At 57.3% G+C, this 19,797-nt stretch overlaps 2 protein-coding genes across 2 annotated transcripts in view; one reads left to right on the top strand and one right to left on the bottom strand.

Moving 5' to 3' along the window:
- The window catches only part of ATP6V0D1 (ATPase, H+ transporting, lysosomal 38kDa, V0 subunit d1), a 40,015-nt gene extending 23,323 nt beyond the window's left edge, over positions 1-16,692 (top strand). The window contains exons 2-8 of the mRNA XM_012660551.1: positions 1,715-1,886; positions 10,462-10,640; positions 12,352-12,431; positions 15,643-15,720; positions 15,848-16,024; positions 16,135-16,212; positions 16,321-16,692. Of these exons, the coding sequence (XP_012516005.1) occupies positions 1,715-1,886; positions 10,462-10,640; positions 12,352-12,431; positions 15,643-15,720; positions 15,848-16,024; positions 16,135-16,212; positions 16,321-16,482 (926 nt within the window). The 3' untranslated portion in view covers positions 16,483-16,692. The remainder of the gene's footprint in view (positions 1-1,714; positions 1,887-10,461; positions 10,641-12,351; positions 12,432-15,642; positions 15,721-15,847; positions 16,025-16,134; positions 16,213-16,320) is intronic.
- A 1,246-nt stretch (positions 16,693-17,938) lies between these two features.
- HSD11B2 (hydroxysteroid (11-beta) dehydrogenase 2) lies at positions 17,939-19,415 on the bottom strand. Its single transcript, XM_012660457.1, has 5 exons — positions 19,379-19,415; positions 19,054-19,266; positions 18,752-18,937; positions 18,510-18,647; positions 17,939-18,354 (listed from the first exon to the last, which is right to left on the bottom strand). The coding sequence occupies exons 1-5, from the start codon at positions 19,413-19,415 to the stop codon at positions 17,939-17,941; spliced, it is 990 nt and encodes a 329-aa protein (XP_012515911.1).
- Positions 19,416-19,797: the final 382 nt, after the last annotated feature.

Here is a 19,797-nt window from a genome sequence, read left to right as displayed (position 1 = left end):
CAAGGGGTTATGTTAAAAGATCGAAAGTTTCTATGATTGAGCTTAATTCATTCTGACTCATCCTTCAGATATTAGCTCAAGTGTCCCTTCTTTTTTTTTTTTTTTTCCAGATAGTCTCGCTCTGTTGCCCTGGCTAGAGTGCCGTGGCATCATCCTAGCTCACAGCAACCTCAGACTCCTGGGCTAAAGCAATCCTTCTGCCTCAGCCTCCTGAGTAGCTGGGACTACAGGCATGCACCACCATGCCTGGCTAATTTCTTTCTATTTTTAGTAGAGATGGGGTCTCACTGTGTTGCCTGGGCTAGAGTGCCGTGGCATCAGCCTAGCTCACAGCAACCTCAAACTCCCTGCTAAAGCAATCCTTCTGCCTCAGCCTCCCGAGTAGCTGGGATTACAGGCATGCGCCACCATGCCCGGCTAATTTTTTTACATATATTTTTAGTTGTCCGATTAATTTCTTTCTATTTTTAGTAGAGATAGGGTCTCGCTCTTGCTCAGGCTGGTTTCGAACTCCTGAGCTCAAACAATCCGTCCGCCTCAGCCTCCCAGAGTGCTAGGATTACAGGCGTGAGCCACCGCACCCGGCCTTCTTTTTCAGAATATTATGGGGGTACAAATGTTTAAGTTACATATATTGTCTTTGCCCCACCCGAGTCAGAGCTATGAGCGTGTCCATCCCCCACACAGTGCGCATTTGATGTGAATTTACCCATCTCCTACTCCCCCTTCCCACCTGCCTGACACCCGATGAATGTTACTACCATATGTTCACATAAGCGTTGATAAATTTGATGGTGAGTACATGTGGTGTTTGTTTTTCCATTCTTGTGATACTTCACTTAGTAGAATGAGCCCCAGCTCCATCCAGGATAGTACAAGAGGTGCTAGATCACCACTGTTTTTTGTGGCTGAGTAGAACTCCATGGTAGACATATACTACGTTTTATCAATCCACTCATGTATTGATGGGCACTTGGGTTGTTTCCACATCTTTGCAATTGTGAATTGTGCTGCTATAAACATTCGAGTGCAGATGTCTTTTTTATAGACTGCCTTTTTTTCCTTCGGGTAGATGCCCAGTAATGGGATTGCTGGATCAAACCTCCAGGCCACTTTTCACTCACACCATCCTGCTGCCTGTTTCCTTCATACCTTTTTTTCCCTACCCTTTGCTGTGGCCCAGCCTAGTGTGGCCTTGTCATCCTCTCTGTCCTAGTTTGGTGCCCTTTCTACTCCCACAGCTTTTGGCATCTCCTTTATTTCATATGCCTGGTGTCTGCCTGGGGCTGTGTTGGCTTGCTTCTCTGACCCTGAGGCCCTGGAAGGCAGGGCCCGTGTTTTACTCTGTTCTAGGTAGGGCCATCCTAGAGCCTAGCACACAGAAGGGCCTCAAAAGCTATGGGCTGTGAATTGGACCTTGGATTGGGGTTTCCTTGGATTGGGCCATGACATCTTGGGGAACAACTGTTCCACTTATGCCTAGACTCTGGGGCCCAGTGTGCTGGCTTGTGGCCCAAGGATCTGGGGCATCTCCAGGGCCTTAGCCTGGCTGCCCTGTAGTAGGCCCTGAGCCAACAGGGAGATGGAAGTCTGGGTAGTAGCAGGACACATGGCAGGGGAGAGGCTAGAGCCCAGTGCTGGGGTGGGGTGGGGACTTGGAACCCTGGTGGGGGCTCAGCAAGGCCAGCCCTTACCCCCGACCCTTGGGTTTCAGACTTGAAACTGCACCTGCAGAGTACTGACTACGGCAACTTCCTGGCCAACGAGGCTTCGCCTCTGACAGTGTCAGTCATCGATGACCGGCTCAAGGAGAAGATGGTGGTAGAGTTCCGCCACATGAGGAACCACGCCTACGAGCCACTTGCCAGCTTCCTGGACTTCATTACGTGAGTGTGCCCTGCAGTGTCTTCCCCTCTCACTGGGCAGGATAGCTACACCTGCAGGAGCTGATCCCAGCATGGTTTAGGCCAGCTGACTTCGTGCTTCTGGTAGCTGTCAGAGCTGATGACAGCTCTGTCAGGCCAGCTCTAATCGGGCACTGCTTTGAGTCCTCCCAGGATGTGTGATTTGGCTGGTCATTCAACAGCCCTGCACACTCTGGCTACCACTCATAAAGTGGGGTCACCAGCAACTTAGCTGCTGGTTACGGATATGGTGGGCAGGCGAGAGTGTCCTGTGCAGTTGTGCTGGAGGAAGCCCCTTTCCCTGTGTCCGTAGTGTTTCAGAGATTGGGGTGGGGAGACCAGGGAAGGTAGGGGCCCTTTTTCTCACCCTATAGCACCCACACTGAACACTCACCAGACCCCACACCCTCTGACAGGGTCAGGTGTCAGGGAACGGACAGGGTTCCAAAGAGCCTGGTTCTTGGGATGCGCCATTCAGACTCTCTGGCCCTGTCTGCGCTGAGGCCCCATCTCCATCTGAGAGTGGCCCTGGGTCTCAGGGAGTTGGGTAGGGGTAGGGTTGGGGGGCAGGCTGCACATCTAACTGCCTTTCTCCATTCTGGCCCAAGCCTTCAGGAGCTCAGGTGGGCAGACCCCGTGCTTATAACCCTTGGCTGCCTCTGCTTTCCCATCATCTGAGCCTTGGGTGCAGCTCTGCCCACACTAAGCTGCTGGAGAAGCTAAGCGGAGGAAAGGACCTTGGGACCTGCAGGCTGGGAGAGGGCACTTGGACTGGACAGTCTCTACTTGCCATGTGTGCCTGTGAGCATAGGGAGGTCAAGAGGCCCCCTCTGCAGGGATGGCTCTCAAGAGCCATGAGCCAGGGCTGCCCCGTGCAGGTGGTGGCAGATGCATGATTGCTGGCGAGCGGCTATGAGTGTGCTCTGCATTGGCAGAGTGTGAGTGTGATGGGGGAAGTGTTTCCCTGCATTCTTCCGAGTGTTGTTTAGCTTTTACTATAACTTGATTATGGTGCCCCCACTGTCCTTGGGACCAGGCACACCTACCTTGCTTGTCCCTGTAGGGACAGGGTTAGATGCCTCCTGCCTGGCCTGATTCCCACCCCCAGCGGGTAGCAGCCACTTATACAAGATTCACTTGCTCAAGTGGGTGCTGCAGCCAGAGGGCTTCATCCTCAGATGCAAGCCACAGGCTGGGACACCTGAATGGCCAGGGAACCTGCCCAAGTTGGGAAGCAGACCCTGTCCTGGCCACAGGCCTCCTTCCCTGGGAGCCTCTCTGCTGTCCTAGCTGGGCCCATGCTCCCACTGCCCTGGCCCCTGTCAAGGTATGCCAACATGGACTTCCTGGGGCAGGAGGCCAGAGAAGGGGTTTTGCTTGTGCTGCTGTTTCAGGAGTCACATTGCAGCTCCCCATCTGTTGATCAGCCTCTGGCCTGAGCCTGTCCATCCCCTGCCCAAGGCCAGAGCCGAGGGCATACCAGGAAGCAGTGCACTTATTGCCAGAGCCCAGCCTGTGACTTGTTTGCACAAGGCTCTTTCAGCTTCCTGGTAAATATTCTGGCCTTCCCAGCCAGGCTAGCCAGAGGAGGCCTAACCCCTTGCCAATGGTCTGAGGGTAGATGTCATCCACCCCACTGCCCACTGGCCTACCTGCCAGTGCATCTCACCCCTGGCCTGTCTTGGTCTTAGTCTGCCAGACCATGAAACCGGAGAGGACGGTGAGCGTGACTAAGGCCGCACAACCGCCAACTCTTTACTGGAGGTTGGCTGCAAGTACCAAGTGTGCTTAAGCAGCCAAGTGCTATCCTGAGGCAGGCCGTCTGAATCCACCCCTTCCTCGCCCGTTCCATTCATGGGTGACTGTGGCTCATAGTCCTCTCCACCGCTCACTCCAGCCCTCACTCGGGAATCGCTCAGCAGACATGTGTCAGCCCATCTGGGCCTGTGGCTGCTTGGTCCATGACCTCGTCATCTCCAATGACCCTGCTCCTTTGCTCCTCTACTCTGCACTTTAGCCACCCACCCCTACCGGTGGCTGCCCAAGGCCATGTCACCACCTGGAACTGCTCCACTCCTGAAATCGCTGAATCAGGCACCCTCTCTACCCACTGCCTGCAGGCCCTCCAACCCACTCTCAGTCCGTTGCGGGACACGGGTTCCGGACTCAGCAGGACACTGGGCCTTGCTTCCTCCCCTACTGTCCCTTTTGTCTTCATTTCCCGCCCTCCCCAGCTGAGGTTCCCTGGTCTATCCTTGGAGCACTCTTCTGCCAACATCCGCAGCTCTCTTGGCCGCCCAACTCGTGGTCCCGCCCGGCTGGCAGCCCCCCAGCCCTGGAGGAATCCCAACAGCCTCCAGCCTGGAGCCACCCTCCCCCCACCTCCATTACTGGGAGCAAAGCTGGGGAAGCTGGCCTGGAGGTCATGCCTGCCATCAAGCATGTATGCTCACCCGCTCTGCCAGCCTCAGCTTGTCCCTGCCCAGTGGCCTCTTGCACCACCTACTTAGCACCCGGTAGTCTCCCACCAGGACTGGAAAGACCACCTGCCTGTCTTAAACACCATCCCTCTCCTGCCCCCAGCCTTTTCTCTGGGCAGATGGCTCCCCTCCCCCTCCACAAAGACAACAAAGCCAGTTCATACCTCCCAGCGCTGAGTCTGTACCTCACCCCCTGACCCCCATTCCAATGGCAGAAGCACCCTCCTTTTGCGTTGGATCCTTCTATCAATGTTCTGAGTCCCCTCACCTCACTCCCTGGACCCTGAGTGGCCACTCATCTGCATTCCTGTCTTTGCAGAATGTTCCAGATTCTTCCCTTCAGCTTCTAAACAAGGTCAAATCTCTCACACCATTAAAAATCCATCTTGTGGGATCTAAACTTTTACATTCACTGTTTGTTCTCTCACCTCCCCCTCATCCCTCAAACCTCTAGTCAGTTTCCATAAGTCCTATCACTGTACCACAAGGCCCAGGCTAAGGTCACCCTTGACCTTCATGCAGCCAAGGTCTCCAGGCCTGACCACTCTATAGTGTCCAGTCCCCCACCCATTTCCCTTCTCTCACGATGTCTCTGTTTATCTTTTACATCCCTGGCTGCTCTCCCTCCCCTACTCTGCCCCAGCAGGTCATCCCCAGTGTGTGGATGGGGGAATGGAGCAGAGAGAGGTGAAGTCTCCCAGGCTGGGGACTCAGGACTGGCTTCCTGGAGGAGGTGGCTACTTGGCTGAGAGGAAAGGCACTTAAAGGAAGAATTGGGGGAGGGGGTTCTAGGCTGAGGGAACTATGTATGTCTTGAGTATCGAGCATGGAGCCCGGCTCTGTGCCCCCTACAACAGCCTCCAGGTGTGGTGCCTGCTCAGGGAAGGAGGAAGCTACCCTAGAAATGCCAGAGGAATGTACCCAGAGAGGAGAGTGCAGTCTACCAGGTAATAGGAGCCTCAGCTAGAGGCCCCATCTCAGTTGTGAAGACTTGAGAGAACGGTGCCAGCCTAGTTGCTTTCAGAGCTGCCCCAGGATGGCTGGAACAGGCTTCTGCCAAGAGGTGATGAGTTCCCTGTGACTGAAGGTATGCAAGCAGAAGCTGATTAAGGCCGTCTCTGCCCTTCTGTGTAAAACAGTGTTCAAGGCTCTTGTAGGTCCTGGCCAGCCTTCAGCCAGCTCACATGAACAGTGCCTGTTCTGGGCCAGGCCCGGTGCCAGGAGGAAGGTGCCTGGATGCAATGGGATAGTGCCAGTGCTGGTGTAGACAGCACCTGGAGAGGCCTGTGGATAGCTTCCATAAATAGAACCAGAGGTTTGCAGCATTGGGAGGACTCCAGGATCAAGTGGGGATAGGCCACGTGACAGAGCAGGTGGCCAGAGCAGAGGCAGCTGGCTGGTGGGGGGCAGATAGCCTGAGTGAGGTAGGTCCCCTGAAGTAGACTGTTATTATGTGGTCTTCAGAGAATCCAGCTCAATTCCCTGTGCTAACATGTTAATATGTCCCTGTACCAAGTCCCAGCTATTAACTTGCCGTGTGACTTGGGATAGAATCTCTTTTAGAGTTTTTTGGCCTTGGAGGGGACCTTGATCTGGATCATTCCATGATGTTTTCCCATAGGAGAGTCAGCCCTGGAAAAGAAGCTGGGAGAGTTCTTGTGGGAGGAGTGAGCCTGGTCTCACTCAAGGTGGGCCCTAAAGGCCTGTGTCCTCGGACAGGTGAGCCTCCCTGGAGGGGGCATGTTCCAGGTGCCCACTGGCAGAGCCTGAGCGTGGGTAACCCAGGGGAGCTCAGGCCTGTGTTTCTCTTGTGTCAGGGGCCTCATTGCCACCAGCCTGGAGTGCGCAACTGGAAAGAGGCTTTGTCCCAGGACAGTGGCCTCAAGTGCCTAATGGGCCTATCAGCACATCTGCCATTCTCTCCAGGACATGTCACCCCAACCTTGGGCCCTGCTTGGTCACAGAGGGGCATCAGGTTTCCCTGGGCCTCCCTACCCTGACCCTCCTGCCCTCACTGTGCATAATCACAGTTTCTGGGGCCATGGCAGGTCTCTGCAGGCTGGGGCTCCAGGCCTGCTGTGGTTTCTGGGTCCTGAGCTGGACCTGGCTCTTGCCTGGAAGGAGTGCCAGCACTGACAGCGTTCTCCTGGGCCGGAGGGAGAGCACACAGGGGTTCCTTGAGGCCCAGAAGGCTCAGATCAGGTGGGAGGAGCCAGCTGGGCCTCTGGGGAGGGGCAAGATTTTAATGAGAAGATCAGAGCTTGCTAGTGCTATTGTGGGCCATACCTCCTTCATCCTGATCGCTGTTTGACAAATGTATACTGTAGGATTTGGTGGAAAGCATTTCATTTGTTTTTATCAGTAAATAAATATGCAATATTTAATGGGGGAATGTTTCTTCCTTACAAGGTCCCCGTAGAAATTAATTCAGTTCATTAACAATTTGGAATTTTATCTTGTTCTGGTAATAATGACAATGTCATGGGCAAAATTAGATATTTTGTCATGGCTTTTGAATGGTAAATGTAAGCTTTTTGAAGGAGCTGCACAAAGAAAGCTCTTTCTTTGATCATGAACTGCGATACAGAGGGGAAACTGAGGCTTGAGAGTGTGCTGAGGCCATGACTGATATTTCTGTTCACTTTCCACCCTGGACAGGGCTCTTCAGGACTCAGAGGTGATTGAGTACAAATACTGTCACTGGCAGTTTATGGGAGCCCCTGCTGGGAACTGCAGGTGGACAGGCTGGCAGGGGTAGCTAGTCATTGTGGCCTCCTCACCAGCGCCAGACCAACCCCCAGGGTTGAGAAGCCATGTTGTTCCAGCAGGTGGCACCAAAGGGCACAGCAGAGGGGCAGGGTTGGCTAGGGACTCTGAAGGCTTCTTGGAGGAAGTGGCTTCCTAAACTCCAGCCTAAGACATCTGTGGGCCCAAGCTGAGTTTTGAAGGCACAGGGCAAGTGAGGGCCTCTGGACAGAGGAAGACAGTCTGTCCCACCCCCACCCCATAAGGGCCTCTTTGGCCTGGCGGGCAGCCGGCCCTCCACTCCCCAGCTGTCTTCCCCTGGAGGGAGACGCTGACCAGCTGGAACCTCATTCCCTCCTATTGAGGCCAAATGTGGGGAGGAACGGTGGAGTGGCTTTCTGGGGGCAGGGAGGCAGCTGCCGAAGCCAGGCAAGGAGGAGGATTTCCCTGTCTGCTGAAGGCCTCGGCCCTGGGAGGAAGGCAGATGGCTGGCCAGCATCATCTCAGCCAGGCTTGTCCTGTCTCCTGTCTCCTGGGAAAGAGGATTCTGACCCTCACTAGGCAGCAGAGAAAGGCAGGGGCTGCTACTGCAGCAACCTCATGGTCAGCCAGGGGGAGGGACGTGCTGGGCCTGGCACAGGATCACCCAGGATTGGCCTAGCTTGGGTTCAGAGAGGGCCTGGGAAGGGGTTGGGGTGGCATGATCGGGAACAGACCTTATTTGGCTCAGCATTTCCTTCAGTGTCCAGCTAGGACTTGTGGCAGGAGAGGTTGCAGGAAGCCAGGGGGTGTGACCACCGCCCTCCATATCTGCTGTCAGCTCTCAGAAGTGAATCACCACTGGCCTGTTCCCATCACTGCAGGGACAGCAGCAAAGTCAGAAGACAGTGTCTTCCCTGAGGCACCTTCCTCGGGCCCAACTTGAGCTGAGCCCTATCCACAGCAAAGACAGATATTTTGTGTTGTGGGCACAGGAAGGGGAAGTTTAGAAAGAGAAGGAGCCAGGAAACTGGCTTGTAGGGGGTCCCTCTGAGAAGACAAGACTAGGTGGGGAGTGTGGAGCCAGGCATGGGGGCGCTGGCTGTAGAGCCATGCAGCTCCTCTGCCTTACAGTGTGGTAGGGCTGGTGGCTGGTGCTGGCTGTCTCTGAGCCTTGCCTGCTCTCACAGTGGGGCTGGTGATGCTGGCACTTGTGGGATCACTTGCATAATGTGGGCCTAAGGGATGTGCTTTTCTCCCTCTTCCTGTGCAGAAGGACATGAGAGCGTAAAAGGACATCCTTAGGTTCGGGGGCAGGGTCTTTGTGGCTGTCTCAGGCAGTGCCATGGCTACAATGGGGCCGGATGGGGCACAACTGGAGTGTTGCTGGGTGGCGCATGTGTAGAATGGGTCCTGAGGTATGATAGATTCTGGAGGCATCAGGGGCAGAGGGTGTGTGCTGTCCAGGGTAGAAAAGATATAGGCCGGGGCTAGAGACCAAGGCCCAAAGCTCTGGCAGACTCTCTTTGAGGTCCCTCCACTCTGCCAGCACTGTGGGGTTGGGGGACAGGGGCCTGACCATTGGGCGTCTTGGCTTGCAGCTGCAAATAGACCTTGCCTAAGGCCTGCAGTTTGGGGGGGTGGGGGGGCTGTCTCTTCTCAGTACACATCCTGTAGCTGACCCAGCCAGATTGGGGGTGGAGAGAGGGTAGCTGCCTGGCCCTGGGCCCAGGAGAGCAGAGGTCATAGCAGGGCGCCGAGCTGGGGGAGTGTGCAGCAAGCAGGGGAAGTGGGGTCAGGCCAGGACAGGAGCAGGGCCTTTTCCTTCTGTTGCCTTCCTGGAGGGCCAGCCCTCTAAGCTGAGGCCTGGGCCCTGGGCTGCCACCTCCCTCCCTTTCTTCACTTGGTATTGGGAGCCACCTCCTGCCAGGGTCCTCCCTGGATAGCCTCAGCACTGGGTGCTCAAGATCCTGTGGCAGGGCAAGGCCCTTGCTCTGGCCCACCCAGAAGCTAGGACAGGATCTATGCTCAGTGCCCAACTCAGAAAAGCAGCCTCCACTCCTGCTCTTATCCTTCCATGGATGCCCCACCCTGGCCCCACCCTGGCCTTGGAGGACATTCCCCTGGGCCTCATTCAGCTCCTGTGTACCCTGAGTTCATAATCGGCGACAGACTGGAGGACAGTTATGGCTGCTGCAGCCTGGCTGTGGCCTAGAGCCCTCCCCAACTTCACTCCATCCCTGCATAGGTGACTACACAGAACTTTTTGCCCCAGCCCCTTTGTGGCAACGTCTTGCTGTTTGGAGGCAGAGCCTTGTCCCGTGCTGCGTCTGAACTGGGCAGTCCCACCCGTCCCCAGCACCACAGCCCTCTCTGTTGCCCATGCACCCTCCAGGACAGGAGCAGGGCCTTCCAGAGCTGGCCTTCTGCAGGGAAGGGCCTCGAAGAGGCTTGGCCTGGGATTGACCTGAGCCCAGCCTCCTGTGCAGGTCTCTGGATCTCTTCCAGGCTGTCCTGAGTGGGTGCCTGGCGCTGGCCTCAGGCCCTAAAGGAGAAGGGTAGTTCTCTCTGTAGTGTGGGGCTGTGCAGGTCTGCCTGACCTGGGCTTTCACTCCAGAGTGGGCCTCCCCCTGGCTCCTCTCTGGCCTTCGCTTCCTCATGATCTTCCCCTCTCCCCTCCCACTCTGTCCCCACCCAGGAGCCAGAGTGACCCTAGCTGGATGGTGGTATTCCCTGCTCACGTCCCGCTTGTGGAACTGTAGTGCTCGGAATGAAGTTGGGGCCCTCAGCCTCCAGGCCGCAGCCTGCTGGCAGCCCTGCCCTGCCTGTTGCTGCGCCTTCCTCCCCCTCTGCCAATCCTGACTGTGCTCAGTTCCAGTTCCTCGAATGCATCCGTCACTCGTTGAATGCCTCCAGGCCTTTGCACACGCCGGTCCCTCTTCCCAAAACATGCTTTCATCTCATGGTCCTTTTATCTCTCAGGCTCCTGGCCATCCCCACCCAGGGCTGGGCTGCACGTGCCACCTCCCATGCCCATGCTTCCTGTGTCCTGTTAGAGCACTGTCCATGCTGTCGGGTAGTTACCTGTGTCCCAATCTCTCCTGGGGCATGAATCCTCCTCTCCCCAAGGGAGGGGCATGTCTGTCCTGTGCTCCTGGAGGTGGGGGTGGTGAAGAACTTGGGCAGGGAGATGAGACATTGGTGCTTATCTGTAGCACCCATGAGTCAGCACATGTTGTAAAGGGGCTGGTGGCCTGTGCGGGATTTGGTGGGGGGGAGGGCATGGTGCTACACCGGGACTTCAAAGCCCCCTTGCCCTGATGGGCTACCCTGCTGTTGTCTGCCACCTGTAGTTACAGCTACATGATCGACAACGTGATCCTGCTCATCACAGGCACACTACACCAGCGCTCCATCGCTGAACTGGTGCCTAAGTGCCACCCGCTAGGCAGCTTTGAGCAGATGGAGGCTGTGAACATTGCTCAGACACCTGCCGAGCTCTACAATGCCATTCTGGTGGACACGCCCTTGGGTGAGCCGCTGTAGTGGTTGCGGGAGGTGGGCAGTGGTGTCAGCATCAGCGCCTCAGTGTGGGGTTTGTGGACCCCTGGAGGGGGGTAGCCCTGAGCCAGAAAGTGACACCTGCCCTCTGCTGCTTACCTTTGTCTTCCCCTCAACTTCCTCCTCCCATTCTTCCCTCTTCTGCTGCCTTTTTTTTTTTTTTTTTTGAGACAGAGTCTCACTGTGTTGCCCGGGCTAGAGTGCCGTGGCATCATCCTAGCTCATAGCAACCTCAAACTTCTGGGCTCAAGCAATCCTCTGCCTCAGCCTCCCGAGTAGCTGGGACTACAGGCATGCGCCACCATGCCCGGCTAATTTTTTCTATATATTTTTAGTTGTCCAATTAATTTCTTTCTATTTTTAGTAGAGACGGGGTCTCACTCTTGCTTAGGCTGGTTTCGAACTCCTGAGCTCAAAAGATCCGCCCGCCTCGGCCTCCCAGAGTGCTAGGATTACAGGCGTGAGCCACCAGCCCCTCTTCTGTTGCTTTCCTGTTGCTTTTGCTGGGTCAGGCAGGCTACCCCAGGGCCTGGCTCAGACCATCTAACTTTGAAAGAGTCTGATTTCTCAGAATACAGAGGAGGGCTGAGCTCGTGGAGAAGAGTGAGAAAGAGGCACAAGTCTGTGGAGTCCTGGGAGCTCGGACAGACTGTGGGCCCAGGCTGGAGCCTAAGCAGAGCCGGAGGGCTGGCTGCCTGCAAGGCAGAGGAGGAAAGCAAACAGTTTCACTTGCCTCCACCGAGCAGGTCCCAGGGGCCAGGTCTGACAGTGTTGGGCAGGATGCAGTGTCCATAGCAGAGGCCAAGGAAGGGAGGGGAATCAGGAGCTTCCTGCAGGGCTCTGCCTAGGCAGTGCTGACTTTCGCCTGCCTTGGAGGCGGAGGAGAAAGCACTAAGGCCATAACCAGCTAGTGCCCTTACAGCCAGAGTCCTGGGCTCAGGGGCACCACCTCCAGGAAGCCACCAGGTTGAACCACAGGGCTCGAAGCTACACTAGGTCCTGAGCTGAGAGGCTGGAGCCTCACCTGCCGACCTAGTCTGCCATAGACTCTCCCAGCAACTCAGAGCTAGTTCTGGGCTGTTTGTGGCTTCTTCAGTTTCTCCATCTTTAGAAACGAGACAGACCAGTGAGTCTGCAGGCCCTCCGGGGGGGTGTGCATGCTCTGTTCTGCTCTGGCCTCCTTCCAGGCCCGCAGTGTCCCCCTGGGTCACTGGTCCATGCCCACTGAACTGTTACTTGTCCTAAGCAGAAGGAGGCTGGTTTTCCAAATGTGAGCGCCAAGCCTTCCTGGGGGATGCAGAGAAATAGGCATCAGGCCCTGAATCCACAGCTGCCCCTTGAGAAGGGAGGATGTCCCGGCCTCTTATGCAAGCCTGTCTTTGGCGTGGTCTGAGCTTGGGTCTGCCCCAGCAACGATTAGATCATGTTATGGCTAGCCGCCTCCTTTATAAATCAATTTTAGGAGCAAGGAGGCAGGAGAAGCTCAGGTCAGTGTGCATTGCCCAGAGTATTGCTTCTGCCACTTCCAAGGCAACAGCCCAGGCTGGGTTGGGGACTCCCAGTACCCACCCTGATGAGCCTTGTGGCAGGGGCCCTCTGTGCCCTATAAGGCCGTCGAACATTAGCAGGGCTTTCGCCTAGGCCACTTGCCCACCCCTCACACCCGTGTCTTTCCTCCCCAGCGGCTTTTTTCCAGGATTGCATTTCAGAGCAGGACCTCGATGAGATGAACATCGAGATTATCCGCAACACACTCTACAAGGTAGTGCCCTGCGCTAGCGGTGGGGGATGGCTGTCTGTGGGCTGGGCTGTGGGCTGAGGTGGGATGGTGATTTACGTGAGGTGGTGGGACAGGATGCAGCTCTACCAGGCTCCTTTCTCAGGGGCTTGTCTGCTCACTCTCTGGCTCCTGCGATGGGTGCAAGGCTGCGCGGAACAGGTTCTCCATCCCACAGTGCCTGCAGCGGGCTCAGATAAGATCTGCAGGAGTGGCTGGCGCTCCACCGCTTGGCCTGTTAGAGCTGGCTCCTGGACTGCCACTCCCCCAGCATCCAGGAGGGTCACGGGCCACCACCCAGGCCATAGCCCTTGGGGCCATGTTACCTGGGCTGTTGCCAGCAAGGACAGGCACTTGAGCAAAGGCAACAGTGTGCTCAGTTATGGTGGCGGGAGGGACTGAGCCAGGCATAGCCAATTCCTCATGTCCCTTTGAGGTTCCCACACTTGGAGCCAGTGCCACTTCCCACCATACTCATCCCCTACCTGCCTTCTACTTCCCACAGTAAGGGTGCTCTCCTGCCCTGCTTGGAGCTGGCTGGCTGACAGTTGGCTGCAGCCTGAGCCCAGGGCCTCCATTGTCCCAGCAGGGTCCTGGGTCAGAGTGCAGTGAGGGTCTGGTGGCAGGCGAAGGGCCTGCCTGAGGTTGCAACGGTGTAGGCAGGAGACCACGTGCAGAAGGAAAACATGGAGCATGGGCCAAGTGGCAGAAGTTTGCTACAAAAGTGACAGTTCCAGGTGAACAGTAGGAGAGAGATCTGGAAAAGAGGCAGGCATAGGATCGAGTCACCCAGGGCCTTGAATGGCAGGTAGAAGGTTGAACTTTATCCTGTGGGCAGGGTCAGCCAACAGAGGTTTCCAATAGAGCAGAGTACGTGCAGAAGACCCCCTCTGGCTGTGACGTGGAGGGCAGATGAAAGGGGATGAGAACAGAGGTAGGAAGTTTGTTGCTTTATCCTCAGGACTGCCCTAGGAGCTAAGGCAGGTATCATTATCCCCGTTTGTAAAATGAGGAAACTAAGGGCTCAGAGAAGTGGGGTGGGTTGCTCAAAGCTACGTAGTAAGTCACTAGCAGCACCAGGGAGCACACCTGGCTCAGCCTGTTTGCAAAAGCAAGTGCTCTCAGCCACCCGGCTAATAGGGAGCAGGCCAGCCATTCAGCAGAGAGAGAGAACCCGCGCGCGCACGTGTGTGTGTGTGTGTGTGTGTGTGTGTGTGTGTGTGTGTGTGTGTGTGTGTGTGTGTGTGTGTGTGTGCGCGCGCGCGCGCACGCACTAGTACTAGTACTCCCGCCTGCCTAGCTGGCCCATTGCTGGGTTCCCTGCCCTGAGACAGGGTGAGGGGTGCGGCTGTCCCCCCCAGCCTCACCCACAGCCTCACCGGGCCTGACTGGTTCTAGCTGGAGTCACTGGCGAGGGCTGCCCAGGCACCAGCTCATAAATACCAACCCAACACTGTGGGCCCCGTGCCAGGACTGCCCGCCCGTCAGGCAATGTCCCAGCCCGGTGGCCACAGATGGGAGATTAGGCGGACCCTCAGCCGCCCTGCGGGGGGGAACTGTAGGCAGCTGGTGCAGCAGCCGTGGGCTGGCAGACTCCAACGGACAGGGCGGGGGTGGGAAGGTGACCTTGGTGGGAAGGTACTTGGGCCTCTGGGGTCTTGCCGGTTTCTTTTGCTGCCTTAGCCTCCAAAGAAGGGTCTGGGCCTGTCCCACCAGCCTCCCTGACCCTGGGGTCGGCCTCTCCAGGGATTGGTACGCTTGACTAAGCAAATAGGTGGGTAGCAGGGCATGGAGCCCAAGACCTGGCTTGTAGCTTCCCCCACAGATAGGAACTGTAGGCCCCACCGGGGCAGGCCTCAGGATTTTGGCACAGCCAGCTTGGCTAGCTACAGGGAACAGGTGGCCACAGACAGACTCCTAGAGGGACTAAAAGGCACCACTAAGCCATGGGAGGCAGCTGTCTTTGCCACCCAGGCCCTCTGATTGCTGGGATCCTCTGTGCTGGGGTCTGTCCTCCCTTCCAGGCTTCTTACTCCCTGACCTGTCCTAGACTTTTGTTCCCTGTGACCCCAGTGGTCACCCTCAGGCCTTCCCCTGAGCCCAGCTTGCCCAGTGTTGCTGGCCAGGCCCGGCCTGGGCTCATGGACTCCTGGGTCCCATCTCTCTTGAAGTAGTGGAGCCTATGAGCCCAAGTCAGCTGGTGGGTGGTGAAAAGGTCTTCGTACCTCGGAGGTCAGAATTCAGCATGGGAAGTGTTCTATGCCTCCCAGCCCTCATCCCCGACTCAGAAGAATAGTCTCTAGCTTGTGTAGCCATTCTCTGTGACTGTGCCACCAGATGGGACGTGGGGGGTCTGAGTGAAGGGTGCCCATGCAAGGGAGCTCCCCTTGGAGCCCGTAAGACCATCCACCTTCCTCGGCTTGGAGAGGTGGAGGTGTGGGGAAGGAAGCCTGGCTGGTTTTGTGAGTATTGGGAGGCACCTAGGGCCTAGGCTGACCCGTCCTCTCCTCATGCCCAGCAGATCCAATTTTCCTGGGCAGGAAGTACTTGTTCTCACTGCCAGCCCACGTGCCTGGCCATTGCACTGTGGAGCTGACGTCCATGTAGGCAATAACCATCCCTCAGCAGGAACTGGCCTGACAATTTGGTTCCTGCCGTGTGATGCCTAGCGGCTGCCTGGGGGTTGGGAGGAGGTGGTGTTCTGTAAGGTAGGCTAGAAAGAGGGCCAGGGGCACTCAGTCCAGGCCGTCTCTGTAAACTCTCAGGAGTAAGCATCCCTCCCCAGCCCATGGACACCTGGCTTTCTAAGGCAGAGGAAGGGGAGTCTGGGAGAAATTAGGGGGAAAGGAAGGCAGAACAGCACGGCGAGGACCTCTGTCCACGCCCCCTCCGAGCCTGGCCCTCTGTTGGATGAGTGAGTGGGGACACTGCACCCTGAAGCAGACAGTCAACCAGACACTGCTCTGACACTCCTGGGTGGGCAGCAGCAGGCAACTGCCGCTTGGCTGAGTAACAGTTGGAATTTGGGGTGTTTCAGGGCTTTGCCATAAGGGCTACCCTGGCCAATCTATGGGTGTGCTGTTTGTCCCCACCGCGAAAGGGGCTGGGAAGGGGAGGAGGTCACGTGTGAAGGGGAGGCCTAGCAAGGCCCCCTGAGTCTCCCTGCTGTGCTGAGCAAGCTCCATGCTCTACACAGGCCTACCTGGAGTCCTTCTACAAGTTCTGCACCCTACTGGGCGGGACCACAGCCGACGCCATGTGCCCCATCCTGGAGGTGAGTGCCTGCCCACCCTCCCACCTGCTGGTGCTTGCTAGCCCTGGCCAGGCGAAAGCCCTGCCACCTGACTGGCTACTGCCTCCCTCTTCCTCCTTCTCTCCTTGCCTGTGTACCTGCCCCACAGTTTGAAGCAGACCGCCGCGCCTTCATCATCACCATCAACTCTTTTGGCACAGAGCTGTCCAAGGAGGACCGTGCCAAGCTCTTTCCCCACTGCGGGCGGCTCTACCCTGAGGGCCTGGCTCAGCTGGCTAGGGCTGACGACTATGAGCAGGTCAAGAACGTGGCTGATTACTACCCGGTGAGTGCCCTGGCTGGCAGGATGGTGGGTGGGCATGTTGGCACCACACACCCCGACCCAGCACTCCACGGCACCCTCATGCTAATGCATCCCACCACTCCCCCGGCCAGGAGTACAAGCTGCTCTTCGAGGGTGCAGGCAGCAACCCCGGAGACAAGACCCTGGAGGACCGATTCTTTGAGCACGAGGTGAGTGCAGAGTTCTTGTAGGGCCTGCCGGTCAGAGGGAGGAGTTGCGGCTTAGGCCCAACTCTGTGGCCATGGCCACCAGTACATCACATGTGTGTCTGCCTGCAGGTGAAGCTGAACAAGTTGGCCTTCCTGAACCAGTTCCACTTTGGTGTCTTCTACGCCTTTGTGAAGCTCAAGGAGCAGGAGTGCCGCAACATTGTGTGGATTGCTGAGTGCATCGCCCAGCGCCACCGCGCCAAGATCGACAACTACATCCCCATCTTCTAGCGTTCTGGCCCAAGGCTCCCAAGTGCACTGTGTGTGTCTGTGTGGTCTGTGATGAAGCCCATGGCTCATCTGCCTGCCCTGGGGATGGCACACTGTCCTAGTGACTGCCCAGTTTCCCTGACCCTCTCTGAGACGGCTCTTAGGCCTGAAAAGGGGCTGGGCACCTGCTCCCCCTACCAAGGCTGAACCAAGACCCACTCCAGAGTAAGGAGGCCCCCTCAGCCCTATGTTTACAGCCGCTGACGTGTCTGAGAAGCATGTGGTCACTTTCATATCCCTCCCTAACCTGAGAACCCCTGGGGGCAGGGTGAGCCTCCTCTCCCCTCTGTGGGTCACTCCCAGAGCCATGGCCCATGGGAAGGATAGAGTGTGTGTGTCCTTGGGGCAGGCGGAAGTAGCTCTGCCCCTCTGAGACAATAAAACTTCCCTCTCTAAGCCTGGCTGTCTGCTGCCTCCTTTGGGCCCGCGTACCCCTCCCAGACCTCTAACTTCCCTCATGACCCTGCCCTTGCTGAAGCCTTCTACCTCCCTCTGTCAGCAGCCCGGATTCCTCGGGGTGGGGGTGTCACTGGAAGATAGCCCCTCCCTCTGCTGCAGGCTCAGGTGCAGACACAGGCCTGGGGAGCTGGGTCCTGGCCCGGGAGGGCTCCTGGCCTCCCTGATTGCTTCATTGAGCCCTACAACTCCTGGGGTTCAGGGTCATTACCCCCATTTCTCTATGAGAAACCCAGACCAAGGGATAAATGATTTGCCCGAGGTCAGTGGAGGAGGGGCAGGTGTGAACCAGAGGCTACCAGAGGAGCCCGGTTAGGTCAGTGCCCAGCGCCCCCACCCCCTTGCTGAGCCCCAGGAGTTCCCAACCTCTGTCACAGAACCACACCCTGTCACCCAGCCAACCTGGCAGCTACCCCCTCCAGCATCTGCCCCACCTTAGGAGAAATAAAACTTTATTTAAGAAGTGGCAATCGGAAAGTAGGGTATGCAGCTTCCCTGTGGCTTGAGGGGCTTGGGAGTGGATAGTTGGGGCCTGAATTCTTGAGCCAGTCAAGAGACAGTTGGGATTCACCCTTCGATTGCAGCACCGAGGCACTGGTGCCCAGGAACGATCCCAAGGGGTCCCCAGCCCACCCAGTCACTTCTTAGTTTGCAGAGCACTGTCTGCAGGGTCCTGTCAAAGGCTACAGTGAAGTTTTGCACCAAACTCCCCACCAGCTGAGTTCTCCAAGCTGCAGGTGAGAGCATTGTGCCCAGGACGGTCTGTTTGGGCTCATGAAGCAGTGGACAGGCCCCGAGGCTCACTGGGAAACCTCAGTCTCACTGGGCTTGGACTGGGCATCAGCAGTGGAGGACTGGGGTTCATTAGGCCAGGCTCAAGGGCAGACGGGGGGTCATAATGCCCAGGGGAGGGCTCCTGGAGCCTCCCATGCTGGAGTGGTGGGGACATATTGCACACAGCTCAGCGAGCCACCACTGGGGAAGAGCCTGGGCTTGGGTTTGGGTCCTGGGCTGTGTTCTGGGCAGAGGTAGAGCCAGGCTGGCCAGGCTGCAGTGCCCTAGGCAGATGGTGATTAATGAAGAAGGCCTGCAGGAAGCGGCGCCTCAGGCTCTCAGGCAGGTAGTAGTGGATGAAGTACATGAGCCCTAGGCCACGGCCTGGGTAATACCGGCGGCGTGGCTGAGCTGCCAGCAGCGCATCTGTGATGGCATCTACGACTGGGCTGAGGTCGGGCAGTGCCATGCTTAGTGAATGCAGGAACTGCCTGTGCAAGTGCTCGACGTAGTCCTTGCCGTAGGCCTGCAGCAGCTCTCGGGGCAGGTTGGCCAGCAGCTGTTCCTTGCGCTGCTCCCACTGGTCTACGTTTGTCACAGACCCTGGGGAAGAGGTAGCAAGGTCAGAGCAGGTCCATGCCTCTAGTCAAAGCCATGCCCATTCCTCAGCCCTGCCCCTGCCCCCATAAGACCATGCCCACCCCTCATTTCCCAGCCCCAGGCCCCATGCCTGCCCCACCCCCAGCCAAGACCCCCACCTGTCTTGAAGCAGCCAGGCTGGATGACGCTGACCTTGACCCCCCAGGGAACGAGTTCACAGCTGAATGTGTCCATGAGCAGCACCACGGCCGCCTTGGAGGTCCCATAGGCTGCCAAGCACGGATAAGGCATGTCTCCTGGGGATAGGTTGGGGGCAGGGCAGCTCAGCTTGGGCAAGGGGCTCCCAGAGCACTCCTCTGCTGCACAGTGGCTCCTTTTCCCAGTGGGGGAGGGTACTCACCTGCTGGGCTGCCCACAGTCACAATGCGACCCCTAGTGTGGCGCAGCAGGGGCAGGAGGCCCTTGGTCAGCTCTAGCACACCAAAGAAGTTCACTTCCATACAGGTGCGGAACATGGCCACTGGAGACAGCTCCACGTCAGCCACCACTTCGTTGTAACCCGCATTGTTGACCAGGCCCCATAGGCCTGGGGTCACATAGCAGGGGAGAGAAGCCTCAGGTCAGCCCAGCAGCAAAACTCCAGTTCCTGCTCCCTTTCCACCCATCTGGCCATGCCCTCCCCTGGTGGAAGTTGTCACTGACCCGTGCTGGTGGTGTGGGCCTTGGTGAACTCCAGCACATGGCTAATGTCCGCTGGCTTGGTCAGGTCCATCTGCAGCAGCTTTAGGCGAGGAGAACAGCAGGCACGCAGCTCTAGGGCGCCGGGGCTATTCAACTCCAACACAGTGGCCAGCACCGTGAAGCCCATGGAGTCCAGTTTCTTGGCTGTCGCCTTGCCAAAACCAGAGTCACAACCTGGCCAGGCCAGGGCAGTCAGTGAACTCCCACCGTGGCCCAGTCCACCCTGAGACAACCCCAGAATCACCAGGATCTGGATGGGATCCAGGTCCCTTGACACCCAACCTACCAGCAGTCAACAGCCCTAACTCCTTCCCTAGGCCCATCTCTGGCTGGCTTTGCCCCTGTACCTGAGCCCTGAGCAGCAACTCTGATAGCTGTCATCTCCCTGACTCCCCATAGCTACCCCATCAAATATGGCTTATGATCCCCACTTTACAGAAGAGGAAACCGAGGCCTAGTAAGGCTAAGTTGCTCACCAAAGTCACCCAGCCAGCACAGAGGAAGGTCAGGACTATCCCAGGCCGGCCTGAGATGGAGTCCCAGTGCCGATGTCCTGCCTGCTTGATGTCAGGCCAGAGCTCGCAGCTATCAGTGTGCAGCCTCCCTTCCTTTCTTTTTTTAGACAGAGTCTCACTGTGTTGTCCGGGCTAGAGTGCCGTGGCGTCATCCTAGCTCACAGCAACCTCAAACTCCTGGGCTCAAGCG

This window comes from Propithecus coquereli, unplaced genomic scaffold, assembly GCF_000956105.1.
Source record: "Propithecus coquereli isolate 6110/MARCELLA unplaced genomic scaffold, Pcoq_1.0 Scaffold67, whole genome shotgun sequence".
Lineage (NCBI taxonomy): Eukaryota > Metazoa > Chordata > Mammalia > Primates > Indriidae > Propithecus > Propithecus coquereli.
Note: the sequence above shows the minus strand (reverse complement) of the source record. Positions and strands in the feature narration are given on the sequence as shown.

What these genes read in the sequence shown, in the direction of transcription:
- HSD11B2 (XM_012660457.1), bottom strand. Translation starts at nt 19,415, where the DNA reads ATGGGCCTAGGGAAGGAGTTAGGGCTGTTGACTGCTG. An exon ending in GTTAGGGCTGTTGACTGCTG is followed by an intron (nt 19,267 to 19,378) that starts GTAGGTTGGGTG and finishes TGGCCTGGCCAG; the next exon opens with GTTGTGACTCTGGTTTTGGC. An exon ending in GACTGTGGGCAGCCCAGCAG is followed by an intron (nt 18,648 to 18,751) that starts GTGAGTACCCTC and finishes ACCTATCCCCAG; the next exon opens with GAGACATGCCTTATCCGTGC.